Here is a 20,091-nt window from a genome sequence, read left to right on the forward strand (position 1 = left end):
ATGTACTGTATCAGATTTGATGAGTATAGTTTATATAGATTCATACTTAAGATATTTTAGTAGGCCTTCAATTGGCCAATTTCCTTCTTATATGTTTCTAAAACATTTTCAATGTGTGGGAGAGATCTTGATCTTGTGGTAAATTCTATGATATTTGAGGGAAAATTGAATTGAAATTGGGTACTTGGCCACCCTGTGTTTACGTCTTTGATTTAGGAAACCCTCTGGATGGAGGTTAAATTTGAACTCTGCGGTTTTTGAAGTTTCGTATGTTTGTGATTTTGTTGTGTATTCTTCTGCTGATTGCAATAACTTTGTACCGTAAATCCGTATTATTGTTGCCAGAGGAAAAGATGGAGGTAAATCTGAGTAGTCATATTGATTTTTCGAATTAGTTTCATTTATTTGTTCTTAGCCAATTTTACATTTCAGATTGGGTCGTTCTGTGATAAGTGATTCTCGCGCTATCTTATTACATATTGGTCAATTTTTATTTATTTATTTGCCTATACTTGCTATAGGTAATTTCTTAGTTCTTAGTAGTTGGCCTAAGCGAGTCTCGTAAATAAGGCATGTCGAAATTTCACACAGAAGATCTTAACGTTTTTGTCATTTTTGGGTCTCATATGTGTCATTGAATAGTTAAATGTTGAGTATTGTAAGGCATAGGGTTTTAACATTTAAGAGTTCTGATACAGTTTTAAAGCACCAGGAGTAGTGAAAGGTGTCAATTTCATTGTAACGAGTACGCTCTAAGTTCACGTAAAATTATTTCCTGAGGTTAACATCTGCATTTAAGAATTACTTCTCTATTACTTTATTTGCTATTATGCAAAAAAATTTGGGAGTGGAGAGTTCCAAGACAATAGGGCTGCTCCAATGAGCAAAGCGAGCCATCAGTGTGTGTTTTTGGATGCGACGTCATATTTTATGTAGGTGGCGTTTGGGATGTTTTGTTTGTATGGTACATTTGTATGAGTCGTCGTATATTTTCGTTGTAATAGTCGTTCATTTCCTGCTGGTTACAGCAAAAATCGTTTTGTTCACCAGACAAGTTCATCCTGTAACGCCCATCGCTAATGCAATTTTTCGATCATTCATCAGAAACAGCCGTTTCTCTCAGCAAGACACCATAATTTAGCTTCGGGAAGTTGTCAGATACCGAATATCCAAAATTATCGTACATATACTGTTGCAAGATGTAATAAAATAAGTGCAGTTGTTTTCTGCATATTGCTATTTCATAATCTTAAAATTTATTTTGATGACAAGAAAAATCTTATAGACTAGTGAACTGTTATCCCCACTTAAAAAATGTGCATTTCAAGTGACACAATTCAGATGGGCACCAAAAAGTTGGCCCATCAAAAAGAAAGCAAAAACAGCAAGAAAATTGAAGAGGTTGCTATTTTGGATGCACCAGGAAAAAAAAGTTTACCAAAGTTATTTCTGGTGCCGTAGAAATTAGACCTTAATTATTTTTAAGATGATGAATTCAGCAGACTTTGGCTAGGGATTAAATATCGTGTGCAGTTCTGAATTGATGGGGTAAAAATTTCATAAGTGACTGCTGCTATGTAATTTGAATTACATATTTGTTGTTTATCAGGATAACTTTGGTTGTGAAATTGCCTGTTCCATATTCTGTGGCATATTACTTTAGGGTGGTTCAGAATACACTCCATGTGTATTCTATTCATCAGAATATCATCAGTCCAAAATAATTTAAGAATTTAATACTTTTGGCAGTACACACCACAAAATAAGAGTGCATTCATCATTGGTGACAATTGTCGAGGAAAAATTGTACTAGAACTGTGCGCTTCTGATTTGTGTGATGATATTGATCCAGAATATGGTATCTAGTACAAATAGTGGATGCAGACAGATTGTGTACCACTGGAGAATAAATAATGGCATGTTGAAGATTTCATATGTAATTTGTATACAAAACATTGCTGACCGTATTGTAGAACTGAAGGAAAAGCTGAACTCTGGAGAAGTTAAAATTTGGTTAGATTTTTCAGAAAACTGTGCATTTGTTTAACAGTGTTCTGTAGAAGGTTTTCATTTGGAAAGCAGGCTACCAACTGTACATTTCACAGTGATTTGTTTGGTTGAAAATACAGAAGTGCTGCTCAAAAATAGCTGCAGTGGAAGTGATAAACTGAGGCGTGACACCATAAATGTTGGCATTTTGTGGCATAACTAGTCAACCTAATGATGCACATGGTGACTGAACTGCAGATGAATTTTTTTGCTTCAGTGATAATCAGCTACTCAAAAATTTTAAAAACTGTATCCACTTTTTTCAAAGTTTGGGATTACAGAAGTGTCTGATACCACCCGTCAGCTTTGACCCATGATATCATCTATATGGCACCTATGATGTCACTACATAGACACGGCAACAAACACGAAAATACATATAAATAAGACATCTCCCTCCATAAATACAATCAAACTAACGGGACAACTTTGGAAAATTGGGGGTTTTAGGGTGGGGGCAAGCTAAATATAACATTTAAAAAAAAAAATACACCAATCCCCAAATAGACAAAATGATGAAAAAAACAATGTTACAACATTCCACTACACCAACAAAGTCTACAGGAATCTGACACTTCACTGCACCTGTATAGGTCAACCACAGCTGATGATACCAAAACACCACCACCTACAACTAACACTACGAAAATTGGAATAAGACAGTTCCCTTGACCTATATAATTCAACCTCAGCTGACGATATCAAAACACCAACATCTACAGCTAAAACTACGAAATTTGTGATCAGTAATTTCCCTCAACCACAACTATTGATACAAAAAACCAATACCTACAATGACGAGAAATAAAACCAAAAGAAAAATCTAAAAATCAAACATTCCTACATAAATTACAAACACAACCAACTCAAACTCCATTCTGTAATGACGTCAAACACAACACTATTATGTCACGAGTCAAAACAAACGGGTGGAATTGGACACTTCCATTGACACCAAAATTTTGGTACAAAAAGCTGACCAGAACTACTTTGGCACTAATTAAGGTGAATTTGCGTGTTATATGCACATGTGAATTGTCAAATGACTGACTGCAAAGGCTAGCTTATAGCATTTCAAAGAAAACCAAATTCTTACAGTGCATTTTAAACACACACAGAAAATAAATGTGGTTGAAACTGTTTATGCTTATTTTTAGAATACTTTCTGCCAGACTGCTGTTCTCCATGAGGAATATTCTGAAAAGTTACTCTTACAGTTAATGGTACATCCACATTTTGTCCTCAAAATTTTACAGAAATAAAATTGTTGAAGGCTGACAGTTCTATTGGTAAGCCTAGAAGAAAAGTTTTCATGTGTATCCACATTAGTTAGAACAAGGGAAAATTGCTAGTTTTATCTAGATTGTTTCTGAAGGATTCCGGTGAAATAAGTTTTGTGGAAACTTGTGATGGGCAATTCCACAGTTACGGGTGTTACATGTACACACCTTAAAACCAGGAAAAATAATGTAAGGAAAAATATTTATTGAATTTAATATTGAAAACTTTTAAGGCTTACATTATATTTCATCTTAGAAATGTTGATACTGGAATTGTTTTATTGTTCTCCTGGTTATTAATCAAAAAAGTAGTGTTACAGGTGTTACCAAAAGTAGACCTGGCCCCTGTTATGAGTTAGGAAATTCTCTAATTTCTGCAAACTTGATGAAGCTTTTATTCTTGTAAAACACCTGTTACGAGGTATTGCCACAACTTTTATTTTGAAATATAAATTTTTATTTTTTTGGACATCATAACTTAGTATATATATATTTTTTGCTGTTACGGGTGTTACATTAAATGTTACGGGTGTTACATAGATGCATCATATTTGATTCTTGAAGGAATAAATTTACCTCTTACAATTGCATAAAAAGAAAAGAAGTATTGTAGTTTATTTGGAATAGAAGTATGTACTTAAGGAAACATATTTGAAGGATAAAGCTATTTTTACACAAAAAATTTTGTTACAATTTTATAGTACACCTAGGCCAAGATATCGTTACTTACTTAACATTTACCTCATTTTGTAGGCCTAATAAATTTATGACAAAAATGTTTTCTTATTATTGATTGGTTTAAAAACTTCTTTTAATAATCTTTTTCCGCAACATCCAACTAAAATTGAACTCTTAGTACAAACGGTTACCTTGTTGTTTGATTTCTGGTGTTGTTACCTTAGATAGTACTTGACTGAATTTCAAAAAACAAACATCAGTTTCATCTAGTTTAAAAAGTGTTTTACCTTTTCCTACTGACTTCAGAAACATTATTTTCACATCCTCCTCTTCATCAACCTCACTCTGGCAGATTCCCAAGTAACGGTATTGAGTTTTGGATAGGGTTGGCTTCTTTTTGTCACTTGGAATGTCAACCAAGACAAATAACCCAAATTTTAAATCAGACTTTTCAATTGTATTAGTTAGGTTTAACTCACAAGCACTTCCAATATTGTCTTGTGATTCAGATAGTGAAACAGTTTCCTGATCAGAATCATCAGAACTGCACACTTCATAGAAGTTTATGCATCTTTTGCATGTACTGTTTTAACTTTGGCCTCCTCAGTGCTAAATACTGACACCCTTGTCATTAATGACTCTGCTGTTTTTGAAACCAGCAAATCAGTTGTGTTACAAGGCCGAAAGTGATGGCAGCCATGGATTTGAGGAATTGCTTGTAATTTTTTCCACCTTTCATCCAAAATAGGAATGTTTGGAGGGCAGCGTGGAGGGTAAAAATCGTAGAGGGAGACAGAGATGAATACACTAAGCAGATTCAGAAGGATGTGGGTTGCAGTAAGTACTGGGAGATGAAGAAGCTTGCACAGGATAGGGTAGCATGGAGAGCTGCATCAAACCAGTCTCAGGACTGAAGACCACAACAACAGGAATGCTATGCTCCACTGTTATCTTATCAACCCATGGTACCTTAATTTTAGAAAAGCTCATCAGAGTGTAGTCATAAAAGTCAATTGCGTTGTTAATAATAACTTTCCTAGATCTAACAGCTGTCCACACACTCCTCTTCAGTGCACCTCCAATGCCATCCATGGCTCCTTTACCGTGTGAACTGGCAACAAAATTCCACTCAACTGTCAATCCGAAGTCTCTCTCAAAATAACATAGATTTGACAAAGTATGCCCAGCACAGTTGTCAGAAAATATAAAAACTCTTTTAACTTTAGGAAACGCTTTTTTAATGTCCGTTATAACAGTATTAAGAAAAGTCCACACAAAATATTTTGTGTGTGAAAGGTCATTACTGATGACTGCATAGGACCTGACTTCATGGTTTGCAAACTAAATGCAGAAAGTGCAAATAGTTACTTGTGAATGTGCCCAGTGTGCACTCTGTACCTCATCTTGTGAAATTAGAGCATAGTTCTCTGCAAAGTCCATTTGAAGAACACATTCTTCAGCGTCAAGGCTGTTTTTCTTTCCTTTGATGAAATCACTCTGCTTTATCTTCACGTAGCAATGTTTTTTAAACTGCGGCAATTTGTCAACCAGGCATCATCGCAGCTCCCTGAATGTTCACTAAGACAAGGATGATGTTTCGCATCATTTTCCCATTGCTGCCAGACAATCTTTTTAGTTACATCAAAACCTTCTGGGATAAATTTGCTCAATTTAATTTCACATTCCTGGCATGACCCAAAAACACAGTCTTCGTTCTGTGAATTACAACTTAATTCGTTCAATAATTCCTTGTGATTGCCTGGAACAGCTTTGCTCAAAGACTCAAGTATGCTTATGAAATTGTAGGCTCTTATGAATGACTAGAATTTGCCTCAATAAGCAGTTTACTGGGCCTGTATAAAATTTAAAACTGATGTTAACAATATTGTTGTCCTTGGGAAAGTTAGAATGGAAAACATAAACTATATGTAATCTAAAGAATTTTGGGCTTAATTAACTTTTTAGGAGAACATCAGTTGATTCAGGTTAATGCCCCAATTAATAATGTAGGTGCAGTGCTTAAACAAGTGTATGCAGAGGAATAAAAATTTTTGTTAAGCTTAAAACTATTTTCATATGTAATAAACATAGTTAAAAAACTTTTTCCATTCATAATAATACCCTTTGGTTATAATTTAAATGTAGGGCCTAGGCCTACTAAAGATGAAGGTGGGATTAAACCTTCCAATTCAAGTTACGGGTATTATGCATGTGTTAAGTAACACCCAAAACAAAAATTACTAACACCAGTAACAGCTCTAAGAGTGTTAAATAAGACTTCAAAATGCCATGTAATGGTATGATATTGTGAAACATGTGCATAACCTCACTTTTACAGAAAGGTATTGAACAGAACTAATTTACTAGATTACAAATTAAACTTTTGTATCTTTTTTGTTACGGGTGTTATAAGCTGCACATATATTATAAAACTAACAAAATAAAGAAATGCAATTAGCTTAGCTCAACAAAACGAATTATTGTGAGCTATAACAATGTTGACTTCAATATTCTTTGCAACAATAGAACAATCAGCCACAGATAACACAACTAATACTCATCTGGAAATAGCATAAAACATACCTCTCTGTGATGCCATAGAATAGTGCACTTTAAACACTTAGTGAAGGTAGAAATTTAATTTTTTCATAGTCATGATATTTTGCAATGTACTTTTAACTTGGCATTTTTAAGATTATATTTGAAATATTGTCATTTTAATTTTTTTTGTCACAAAGTCTCTTTAACATGGAATGACCCTGATGTTATTTGTTGCCAAAAGTTCTAACTCCAGAGGAATCATCCAGAATGCAGAGTTTCAACTTTACATCTAGGTCAGAATGTTATCTAATTTATGATAACAGCAAATGGGTTGATAACATTTATGAAATCTCAATTGAAGAACAAGATACATGATTACTTGATGCATCATTGTGGCCATTCACATTTGTTCCACTGACTACTTGGAAGGGATATCTGTTGGACTGCTGGCCAGTATATTCTTTAAAAGCTGCTAGTTCATGAATGCCTTTTGGGTAGACAATTTCCTAGATATGCTCATTCTTATAGTTGATGCACATTTTAACCAGTTGTGCTGCTGATAAACACATGTGGTTGTACTTAATAAAATCCTGCTTTGTGGTTCTTTAGAGAACTGGTCTTAGATTTGACTGTGTCCACTAAGCAGCCCAGTGTGACAGTTGGAAACCTCTTTCAAACAATTTCCTAACAGGTTTGGGAATCTCTGAAAAAGGCTACACCTGAATCCGGATTTCTCTGGCTATCAGGTACCTTGGTGATTTCCATCTAATAGTAGTGGCAATATGTCCCATGTATGGATACAAGTCAGTGCTCAAAGAGAGCTCTTCAGATTAGCAGTGAACTGTTTGTACAATGTACTTGTCTGAATCTGTGAGCTGACTCACAGTAAACTGTTCAGGTTTTAACATAAACTTTGTATAATCACATTTTGCCAAGGTATTTAAAAATTGCAACTTTTGCTCAGTGATGTGTAATAGGATTTCTCTTGTCATCAAAATCAGTTGTACAGTTTTGAAAGGGAAATATACAGTAACCATTTACATTCCTTTAGTCATGAAATTTTGCAAGAACATAACTGAGATTTTTTTTTGCCTGTCTGAAAAAAAATGCCAAAATTAAATTTAGTTACCTTAGAATAAAACGTACTGTTTCTGACTTATGTTAAGCAAACTGTGTTAGAGGTAGCTTTTCTGAGATAGAAGAGATCAAAATTAGCTACATATTGAAAATGTTCAATATGACTCACTGGCTTTGGCCAGTGACATAATGTTAATGGCTGTTGTCACATCACCTTTTGGTGCATATATTCAGTTTTGTTGTTAGTTCGCAAAGCTAACTATTTCGATCTCCAGTTCACCTTTGTAGCTCAACCCTAGACTAGGATATCAATAACCAACCCCCCCCCCCTCCTCCCCCCCCCCCCCCCCCCCACCACCACCACTGGCCACAACTATAAAAGTCTGTATACCAGTCTCCAGTTAACCTATATAGCTCAACCCTAGGACCAGGATCACAATAAAACCCCTACAACTACAAAAGCCAGCATACCAATCTCCAGTTCACCTGTATAGCTCAACTGTAGAGTAAATGTACCCTCACGGTTGTCAGCAGCTTTGCTGTTGCATTTGTTAACTGCATGCGCGGTGAATGATGGGAAGTGAACATGACAAATTATAAGTCAAATAGGACAAGGTTGTGGAACCCATAAGAAAAATAGCTTTTGATAAACGTAAGTGGATCAATGTTTTTTAATTGAATGATGAGAAAGTGCAGTTGAATCAGTGTTTATTAATAAGTCACATGTTCTATATACTAATAATAATTGATTCACAAGCCTCCTCCCGTGATTTAATTAAAAACATTGACCCAATTGCTCAATAGTTTTATAGGGACCTAAGAGTACAGTTTAAGTTTTACGACATGTTCTGTTTTGTATGATAACTTTCTGCATAACGTGTTCCATTGTGTCTCCACGTAATTTCGTACACTTCACATCATGGCAACTGTAGTGACAACATACCTCTCAAACACATCGCCACCACATAATTAAACTGCTGGAGCACACCACCTCTTCATACAATGTGCTCTCTACAACAGCATTTCATTTCCACTCCAAAACACACACACTGTGGCTCAGTGACGTCAAACAACGCATTGCGGTATAGTGCTGCTATATCAAGAGTCAAAGCAGATGGGAGCTATCCTGCAACCCAGTGTACCAGTTTGGTTTAGAGTTGGTGAAGTCAACGAATGTAATAGAATGACTAGGTGACACACCAGTGATTGTTGCCCCCACATGAAACTTTGAATATGGTGCAAGTAATTATCTTTCGGAGACCTTACACTCCTGAGGAATGAGATCAGATCTGATCTCGAATGGCAAGGTGTACATTTTGTCCGACGTGCACAAAAGGGTCCCAAGGATAACTGGATAGATACACACACTTTGGTCTTTTCCCTTTTAAGGAAATATCCTCCCAGAAAAAGGTAAAGTTATTGTGGATAGGTTTGACACAACCTTATGTCCTGCTGCTTGTCAGGTGTTCCCAATGTTTGCACTCTGGTTGTATGTCATCCTGCAGCATGGTAGACTCAAAATGTGGAAACTGTGGGCAATCGCTCCTTGAAGGACATATCTGTAAAGAATCACCTTAGTGTGCCAGATGTACTGACCACCACCCTCAGTGTTCACTGGCTTACAAAAATGTTAATCACTTTACTGCCTGTTGTGTACTGAGACAAGAAAAAGTGAATGCTTGCATCTTGTCAACATGATGAACAATTGCACAAAAGTCGTTGCCATCACCCAACTTATCCCATTTTTTTCCAAATTAGATCTACTTCCCTCCACTCCTGTAGTTTGTGAGACACCATCTTGTGGAACCACTTCCCACACCCGGTAAGAGAAGCAGCTTTCTCCTCAGCATCTATTGGCAACACAGTTTTCTCTTTGGACCACTCTCCCTGGAAACCCTCAGATCAGAGGCCTACCACTGGCCAATGGTTGAAGGAGCCACAGCCTGAGAATCCCAGGGCTGCCTACTCTTAATCAGTCCTCACTCACAGATGATAAGATCTTGCAATAATATCAACCACCTAATGCTCTGAAACATGAGGAGGAGGCTACTTTGGTGACCCTGGAAGTGCCAGATCGGCTACACCATTGCTTTCTGAGTCTATTTTCGTTGATGTTCTGCCCGCATCAGTGACAGTAATCTTGGGACATGACCTGTCCTGCCCCTTCTCTCCTAACCAGGACACTCCAGCATGTTTATCCTTGGTCCCTTTACTCCCCAAACCAACCAACCGTGGTATTCCAATGGAACTGTAATTTATGCTTCTGGCACCTCGTAGAACTGCAACAACTAATTTCCTTTTATTCAGTAGTCTGTATTGCTCTCCAAGAAATTCACTTTAGTGATGGTCCTTCCCTAACACCTTGTGGTTATTGTAAATTGTGTTGGAATTGTACTGGCCATGGGAGGGGGACTGGAAGAGTCTGTACATTGGTTTGCACAGATGTCAATGAGTGGATTCCAGTTTGTGCCACGTTAGAAGCAATAATGGTACAACTGCACCCAAGTGATCAACATTTGTAACTCTTATTTCCCTCCAGTCAGTGCACTTACTTCCCTTGAGATGACCAACAACTCCCCCCCCCCCCCTCCCCCCTCTCCCGCCCTTTTCTACCACGTGGGGACTATAATATGCACCAGCCCCCTGTGAGGAAGTAACATTTCGTCAGGTAGGGATCTTCTGATTGACCATCTTCTTTCTGATCTTGATCAGTGTCTGTACTCACACCCACTTCAGTACTGCTAATGGCACATTTTAGGCTCTCAGCCCTACAATCTCTTGTGGCTTCGCAGAATTGGTTGCTCCATGGTGGTCCTTGGAGAGTGAGCACTTCCCAGTGATCCTGTCACTTCGTTGTGACCACCCGATGAACCAGCTACCACATTGGGCTCTTCAAAGAGCCAACTGGCAGTTACATACTTCTGCTGTCACCTTGATACCCTGCAGTCAGATTGCATTGACAAGATTGTAGGTGGTGTCTCAGATTCATGCTAAGGCTCGGTAGCTAGCTAAGTGCCTCAAGAAGGAATTCTGGGAGTGCTGAGTATCCTCACTGGGAACACATACCTCTTCCTCCTAGGTGTGGACCACCTGGGCCACCAAAGATCAACAACTGTTCCATGCCTCATCCTTCAGGGTGGTGTTTGTACCAGTGTATCGGTTCTTAATGAAGATCTTACAGCCCACTTTGTGACAGAATAGGTATCCTCTTCTTATCCAGCTAACCTACAAAAACAAGAAGTTAAGGACATCCCACTATATCCTCCTCCACTGTCCACATGCGCTTCCCCTGACCAAGCCAAGTTATATAATTAACATTTCACTGACTGGAAACTGCTTCAGTCTCGTGCTTCATCTCATAATCTGGCATCGGGCCCAGATTCAATTCATCGTCCGGTAATCCAACATCTGAATGTTATTCAACTTGGGGTTTGCAACCATATTTGGCTTGAAGGTATATTAGCTTCACAGTAGCAACATAGTATTATCGTTCCAGTCCTTAACCCAACTAAAATCCCAATGTCTTTTGACAGCTACTGACCAATTAGGGTCATCAACATGCTTTGCAAACTGTGTGGAAGGCTTGTTGCCCATTGGCTGTGTACTTCTTATCCTGGGGCCTTTTGTCTCATTATTAGTGTGACTTCTGAGAGGGACATCCACAGTGAAAACCTGGTTGGATTGGAAATGGCAATCCTGCAGTCTTTATGAACACCAGCATCTCATTACAATCTCTTTGGACCTACGTAAGGCATAAAACATTTGGCTTCATCACTTTTTCCTTACCTTCCATGACTGGAGCTAAGACTCTCTATTGATTTTTACTCATTAGTTTATTCTCCCCACTTGTTCCTGGTTAGTTGGTACTTCACTCAACTTTCCAAGGGTCCAAGAGAATGGCGTCCTCCGGAGCACCCTAGTGTCGCACTATTTCTCGTCACCATCAGAGGCTCATGACCTCTAGTCACATGCGGGCTATTTGTTGGCACCTTTAATATTTGGTATGGTTCTCACTCCATAGCCTCAGCTGAACACGAATGTGGCCTTCGGAAGTAAAGGAAAATGGACCACTTCCTCATCCACAACATTCACAATGTAACTAACTTCTTCAGTAGCTTCCTGGGCAGCCTTTGTGGTATCTTCAAAAAATTACCGTCTATAGTTACCCACATGCCACAGAAATAATTGACGCACACATTCCTTAGAGCTGCCCCAGGCTCCATGGTCTCTACACAACACCTATTATCACCCAATTGGGAAATACTACTACATTAAATCAATACCACACATTGCTATTCACACGCTCATTTAATTTGAAAACGGTAGTGTGATCTGGGTGACTGCTAGCACAAAAAAAAGCAGTAATAGTATAGGTGCAAGCCACGTTCAAGTGGCAACTGACAAAGGAAATCACAGCAGCTTCAGCAAAGAACTACTACCCCACCCTACGCATTAGCAACAGAGTGACAATAAACACTGGCGGTCTGAGAGACTGCACCTAGGACATTAACGGTTAAGGAAAATATGCGTAGAGAATCAAATACTATCATATTCTCCAGTATTTTGATTTTTCCATAATTTAATATTGATAACTAAATAGTTAAAAAACTAAATGATTGAACTGTTTTTTTATCTTCTATGTCCTGCCTAAACTTCCCAAACCTCTTTTTTAAGCAATGATAATGCATTTGATTCATTTGCTCATTTCACTACACCCAAAGCATTTCTATTTAATGATTAACATCTGATAAATATCCTGTGAAGTGAAGCTTTAAATTTTAATGAAATTGAGTTTTTAGCAAGAGATTAATAGCTAAAAAGTCAACTTTTTTATTAATGTTGCCCAGCTACATGTGGGAGTGCAGCTGGTCGACAAATTGTAAAAATAATATTCCAACAGCCATTATACTTATAGCTTTTTACTTAGGCTATCAATTTAGACTCCTCAATAGTCATCTTCAAGCCATGTAGCATGATCAACAAAAATCATCCAGTCACGCATGTACATAACAGGCAGTCATATGTGCACCTGGTTTCTGTAGAAGACTTCACGAAAATTGTGCATTCACTTGCTCTTCACTATCCATAATACTGCCTTCAAGTTTCCCTTTTATAAATTCCTCCACCTTTAAGCATTCCTCTCTTTGCTTGGTAGTGGCTTACCATCTGAATTTCTAATGTTCGTACAGTTACTTCTCTCCATCCAAAGATTTTTTTCCTGAAGTAACTACTTTTTGTATACGCAGAATTGATCTTTCCTTAGAGACTCACATGTTTCTACAGGTTTTTTCCTCTAACCATTTGTAGTTTGGCATTTTGCACTTGCTGTCAGCCAAACGTTTTAGATCTGTTCCCTTTTTTCTTGCTTTGTATACTTTGTTTTTAAATTTTCTGCTTGCATGTGTTTAATATCTTGTGTATTAGCTAAGCAATTCAGCTGGTGTGTCTTTTTTACTAATTTATCCTCTGCTACCTTAACTATTTCTTCTCTCACAACTTCCCATTTATCTCCTGTTGTCTTTCTTTCAACTATTTCTGAATTGTTGCCAAATCCTCTCTCTGACACACTCAGGTGATTCTAGTTGTTCATATCCCGTCTTCTGAATTTCCTACCTTTTGACAATAAAGTAAGCTTTAATCTGCATTTCACAGCTAATAAATTATGGCCGAGCCACATCTACTCCAGTAAAGATTTTGCAGTTTAAACTCTGGTATTAAAATCTCTGTCATATGTATTCCAGCTGAAGCCATTGTGTGTCTTGGCGTCTTCTATTCAGGCAACGTTATTTCATGATTCTTAAACAAAGTTTTAACAGCCGACTGTGTGATACTCTGTGCAAATTCTGCCAGATGACTTGCAGTTTCATTCTTTCACTAATCCATTTTCTCTCACTAGTTGTCCTTCCCATCCATTTGCTGCTAGTGAATTCCAGGTTCCTATAACAGTGGAAGTTTCATCTACCTTACTTTACTGAATAATTTCATTTATTTCATCATACATTATTCAATTGCATCGGCGGTGGTACTAGTGGTCATATATAAATGTAGAATTATGGTGAGTCGTGGCTTTGTGTCTATCTTGGCTGTGATGACCTGTCCACTAAGCTTTTCACATTCGTTAACTCACATTCCTGTTGATTATTAGACCTATTCCTGTATTACCCCTATTGGATTTTGTAGTCACCTGACCAGAAAGTGTATTCTTCCTGCTACAACACTCCACTAATTCCCATTCTATCTTACCCAGATTGCTCCATTTCTGTTTTGAAGTTTTTTAATGTGTCTACGTGATTGAGAGATCTGACGTTCCTCTCTCTGGCCCATAGAATGCCAGAATTTTTTTATCATCCTCCATACTAGTCTCCCCCCCCCCCCCTCCCTGCCTCCCTCATATGTCCAAGGGATGGAATATTTAACATCTTGCAGTTGCGTGACTGGAAATATGTTTGTAGTTTTCCTCGCTGTCAGTTATGTCGCACTACCAACGTAGCATGAGTGTGGAATTTAAAGAACACTTATTGGCACACCTCCACCATATCGTTACCCCCTGATCTCCCTCCCAAGAAAGAAGTGAAGCTGTCTTCTGACTTACCACTGCTGCTAGCACTGATCCCTCCATGAAATCCCCAATGCCCGAACCTCTATTCATGGGAACCACCAAAAATTCAGATGAGCACTTCAGTGTGATAAAAATCATCCATTGAGGATGTACTTCAAAAGACTGGGAGCCTGATCCTGTTATCTATTTACATAAAACATGGGTTATTTGAAAAGATTCATAACCACTATACTTCTTTTCAAGTATAGAAAAACTCTATGGAATAATGCAGTGTTTATAGGCACTAGTCAAGAAGTATCAGGATGCCACTTGCCCCTTCATTCTTGCTGAAAAACTAGTGATGTACTTCATTTGAGCTTTGGCATCTGAAAGCTATGCTACCACCTCCCACCTCCATAAAAGAGAAGTGGGAAGTAATGGTTGACCCTTCAGTTCTCCACCCTTGGAAACCAGTATAAGTGGGAACTCCCAAGTGCTTTTGTGCAGTGCCACACCATGCACCAGGTCCTGATTATGTATACACAACCAGATAGTACATCATATACCTAGGCATCACATTCTTGAGTGTATAATTGAATCTAGCATGAGAATAAGTTAAAATATAATTAGTCCAATTTTACAACCGGAAAAGAACCTGTCATAAGGTGGACAGCTACTGCTCTAATTGTGCTATTGGTGTTAAATGCAAGGGGTTTGAATGAATGGCGAACAGATGGCTGATGGAACGCAGTTTTGGGAACGCAGTTTTGGGAAGGCCACTTCATTGGTGACTGCCAGATTCTTTTGGAAACTGTGAGAATAGCCTTCATCCATCATCAATGCCTCATTGCCATTTTTTTGACTTGCTACAAGCCAATTACACTGCATAGTGGGATGATATTCTTACTATTTTCAGAATTGCCACAAGTTATGGAAATTGGGGAATGTCAGGGAATTCAATCATGTCAGGGAAATATCTGGGAAATTTGAAGGAAAAAAAAAAAACACTGGAGAAAATCTTGTTTTTGTCTCAGTAGATGAAATGGTTTGTTTACTGAGTTGTTGTGTATCGTCGCTGACTGGCCGCAGCTAAGTATGTTTGCTGCTTCCCTACTCCCTCATTCTTACCGCTTCTCCCCTTCCCACCACTACCTTCAGCTTGCAGTCAGTGCTGCCACCACTTCTTGCTGCTATCCTAGCAGCTGCTGACGGGAGGCAGGGGGTATGAGGATTGGTTTGTTTGAATCTGATTCTCAGAGATTGTTGATGCAGTGGCTGGTGGTCAGGTTTGCATGAATTGTGTCTAAGTGATTGTGTGAATGTGTGTGTGCTTGTTTTCTGACAGGCTATGGCTGAAAATTAAGTGTTGAGTGTGATTGTCTTTTCTCCAAGTCTGTCTGTCTGTGGCTCAGTGACTATCTTTACAGTGAGTTGCTTCCTATCCTCATTAGTATTGATTCTCAGAGTATTTGCACACATAATCTGTTGCTCTGTTGCATGGATTAATCACTGTGGCCTCATTTCATCGACATGGTGTCTGTGACATGTGAAGAGCTGGATTTGCACTACGGGCCAAAACTTCTGGCCATTTCTGGGAGTATCTAATGGATCGATCCTACCAATCTGAAGCCTGTTGTTTCCCACTAATGTCCAGGCCCTGCCTGTCAGATCTAGTCTCACTGATCTGACTGCAATCAGGGTCTGTTTGTGTGTGGCATAATATGGCAGATTTTGAGTGCTCTTCAGCAGGCCAGAGGCCATAGGCGATGGATTTAAGAAATTGTGACTGTCTTACTGCAAGTACATTGTACAGTGCACCATTTTATAGACATTTTATTCATTGTAGTACATTTTGGCTCTTCGAAAGCAGTTTCTAATATGTAAAGTATGGACGATAAGAAGAAGAAAATTGTGACAGTTTGTACACTATGTACTTATGTATTTCTAAAAAGAAAAATCACACAATACCTGTTAAATAATAGACATAACACAGTGGGTAATAAACGACAATAATGAATGTAGTAGAACCAACATTTCATTGGTAGTCACTTATACTGGTGGTTTACACAACTCTTCCCTGCATTATACACTTCTTTCAAGAGGCCTACTTTTTTCTGAAGTTATTTCTGAAATCAGTGAAGGTACTTTAAATCTATCTTGCAGCTCCAACGAAATGCGTACTGTATTTTTGTCACCAAATGTGTTTCATTTTATTGAAATGAAACAACAGTGGTCTTAATGAAACACACGTACAATTTGGCTTGCTTTCTCCATCTAAAAACAGATCATTACAAAATATGTTGTTAGTACTTAAGATTTTGTGCTCACACGGGTGACAAATACAGAAGTCCTTACATTTTTTGTCAACTTATGTCTTTACTTACCCTTGAGATTTCAAAATTTGTCAGGAAAAAATGCTAAAACCTGTTTGGAAATCGGGGAATTTTACTTGGGGGAAACCTATGGCAACCCTGTGATTTTACATGGATAGGTGGGTAGTGTCCTTAATATCATTATCTAATTTTTTTTTCACATTCTTCCTTCCCTGTTCAACAAGGTCCTTCTCACAGTTTTTCCCACGCAGTAGCAATCAAATAACTTTGAAAGGCCATAGGCTCTATAGTCTTATCTTTCCTATATGTTGCCCACGCCCGGGTTCCCGGGTTCGATTCCCGGCGGGGTCAGGGATTTTCTCTGCCTCGTGATGGCTGGGTGTTGTGTGCTGTCCTTAGGTTAGTTAGGTTTAAGTAGTTCTAAGTTCTAGGGGACTTATGACCACAGCAGTTGCGTCCCATAGTGCTCAGGGCCATTTGAACCATTTTTTCCTATATGTTGTAACAGTTACGTGTATTACAGTTCAGTTGTGAATTGCAGAATGCAAACTACAAGGTACTGTAAGGAAATGTTAGCCTGTAACCGTATCTTTCAAATCACTATTTCCAGAACATGTCAAAATTACTTCTGCAACTGAACAGACCACTCGCACCCAAATCTTTAATTATATAAGAAGTTATGTAAGCTAGTAGAGATATAACACTTTCTGCTAGTTTTGCCTCTCCCACAGTTTCCTCGAATACCAAATTAGCTGTTGCTTGATGCCTCAGGATGTATCCTATCAGACTCGTTCTTAGAATCAAATTGTGCCATAAACATACTTTCTCCCGACTCAGTTCAGTACTTTATTGGTTATCCAACCTACTCATCTACTTCTCAGCATTCTTCTGCAGTACATTGCGAAAGTTTCTATTCTCTTGCTTGTGTTCTTTATTGTCCATGTTTCAATTCCTTACATTGCTACGCACCAGACAAATACTTTCAGGAAAGGCTTTCTAATATGTAAGTTGACATTAGATTGTAACATTTCTATTTCTGAGGAAAACTTTTCTTGGCATTATCAGTCTGCATTTCATATATTCTTTGCTTCTGTCAGTGTCATTTGTTTTGCTATCCAGATCGCAAGTCTTATTTACTACTTTTAGTGCATCATTTTGTAATTTCTCTCATTACTCATTGTACACATTGTATAACATGAGTAGTAGACTACAGCCCTTGTCAGTTACTGCCTCCCTTTCATATCTTGTGACTGTTAAAACTGCAATATGATTTCTGTGTAAGTTGTCAGTAACTTTAGCTCTCTTATTTTATTCTTGACAAGTAAACCAACCAATGCTTTGCAATTGCTAAGTATGTAAGGGAACTGAGTATACGTCCTAATCTGGGGCATCCCTGGGAACTGTCAGGCACAAATTTCGGCTCCTCATTGCAGCTTCACCCACTTTGAATGCAAGGAACTCGAAATTATAATCATTCACATATAATATGAATGAAAAAGAGTCCTTAGCTTGTGTTCTTGGTTTTTTATTGTTTTATTTTTTTGTGTACAATACAATCACAAAACTTCAGATTGTCCATCTTTTTCATTTTTTGAATACCATGTGGTAAGAGTATGAACTGGATTTCTGACCTAGCAGTTTCGAAAGGGCAACATACAATTGGCAATGTAAAAATCATTGATTGTAAATAAGTCACAATGTGTTTGAATGTTTAACCTTGAACTTTATTTTTGCAAACGAAACCTTGACTGGAAATTGAAGTCACTTAAGATGAATGAGGACATCAGTTGGTATCATTGGTGTACAGGATATGAGAACACCCTCTCCAATTGTTGAACCTGTGAGGATAGTAGCTTCAGTAACATTACTTCTCAAGTTTTAATCCACAAATAGGTACCATTACAAAGTTTTGGAGTATTGAGAGTGCATAATAGTATTACAGGAATACCAGCTCTAACACTTTAGACAACCTGAAACGATGTGAAGTTGGATTGCAAAATTTACACCTCTCTCAATTCAGTTGACTTACTTGACCTTCATAGCCGATCTTCTCTGGATTGCTGGCTCCGTTGATCTCCAAAACCTTCTTCGAAGGTTACAGGAATTTATAAGACATTCTACTTTTGAAATAATCCAGTACTTGAAGATTACTTGTAGTTCAGTCTTAGTATATTTCAACTTCCACCAATAACATATTCACCATTTCTCACATTAATATTGAAATGTTTACAAGTCAACCGATTCGTCTCTCGCTGGTCTTGATAAAGTACATCTGCAATAAAATTGGTTTAACACTCACATAATTTATGAACCCGTCTTGCCTCTAGCGAGTCCAATACGTGAAGTACCTAAACGTCTATATTCAATTGTTCATAAAACAGCAAAGAATACTACATAATTACTCCTTGTTCTTTCATCACGGCTTCTGTGGCGCTAGCGGCAAACACTTGTCGGCGTCGTTTGGCCGCCACACTTAGTCTTCTCGTAAAAAACTTCCAACCCACACAGAAACAAGTTTTCACTCTCCCACTTGTATTTAAAATATCGTGTGTTCAAGATGGTAGGAGTATGAGTGGTTCTAGAATTTATGCGGAAATTGTCACAGCACTACATATCTCTCACCTCAGCTCGAACACTCGAAGACTTCCATTAACTTCGGAATGCATGTGTGCCAATGTTGCGATGTTATACTGTCTCTCCAGAATAAATCATGCCCTATAATTTTCCACTTTAATGCTTGATTGGGAGGTAAGGAATTCCTGATGCACATAGCAAAGATTTCTGTAAAATAAGGATCATGATGGATGTTTCCTTTTATTCTTAGCCATTTTTTGTACCCTGGTGTACAGATGTTCTACTGTCATAAAGTTAATTGCAAAAATTATGCCAGGTCCTTCCGTACATTTAAATTCCTCCATATCGATAGGTAACATAGACAAAGCATCTGGTACTATATTCTCAGGACCTTTTACATACTGTATCCTAATGTCATATTCCTGTAGGAACAACATCCATCACATTAATCTACTATGTAACAATTGACTACTCATTAGAAAAGATAAAGCTTGATGGTCTGTATAGATAAGGATTTTTGTCCCCCATACTAGTGTTTGAAATTTCTGGCTGTTCCATACAATTGCTAACAGTTCCTTTTCTGTAGCCGTGTAATTTAATTCATGTTTATTCAGACTACCATAGCAAAGGCTATGGTTCAATGTTCTCCATGATCTAGATCCCTCTCTCCTTGGAAGAGTTCTGCAGCAATACCATAATCAGATGCATCGGTTGAAATTTTAAATGGCTCGTGGATGATGTAGTATGGGTGATTCTACTAGCGCTCTCTTGATGTTTTCAAATGCATCATCTGCCTCTTGATCCCAAGCCCACAGTATTCCCTTTCTTAACAAATGTAAAATTCTTGGGTTGTTCAGTTCTTGACTTGGTATATAATGTCTATAGTATTCGGCCATTCCTATAAATCCCTTCAATTGTCTTATGTTTCTTGGGGATGAACGTTTAGCTTTTATGCATTCAGGATCTGGTGTATACAATATGCCCCAAAAACTTATGCTCTTGCTGCACAAAGTGTAATTTA

The 20,091-nt window shown here is 37.9% G+C and overlaps 1 protein-coding gene across 3 annotated transcripts in view; it reads left to right on the forward strand.

Moving 5' to 3' along the window:
• The first annotated feature begins 227 nt into the window (after positions 1-227).
• The window catches only part of LOC126416219 (protein Spindly-like), a 122,482-nt gene continuing 102,618 nt past the window's right edge, over positions 228-20,091 (forward strand). For all 3 annotated transcript variants that reach the window (XM_050083816.1, XM_050083815.1, XM_050083817.1), the window contains exon 1: positions 228-359. In XM_050083816.1, the coding sequence (XP_049939773.1) occupies positions 270-359 (90 nt within the window). In that variant the 5' untranslated portion in view covers positions 228-269. The remainder of the gene's footprint in view (positions 360-20,091) is intronic.

The sequence above is a fragment of the Schistocerca serialis genome, chromosome 8, assembly GCF_023864345.2.
Source record: "Schistocerca serialis cubense isolate TAMUIC-IGC-003099 chromosome 8, iqSchSeri2.2, whole genome shotgun sequence".
Taxonomy (NCBI): Eukaryota; Metazoa; Arthropoda; class Insecta; order Orthoptera; family Acrididae; genus Schistocerca; species Schistocerca serialis.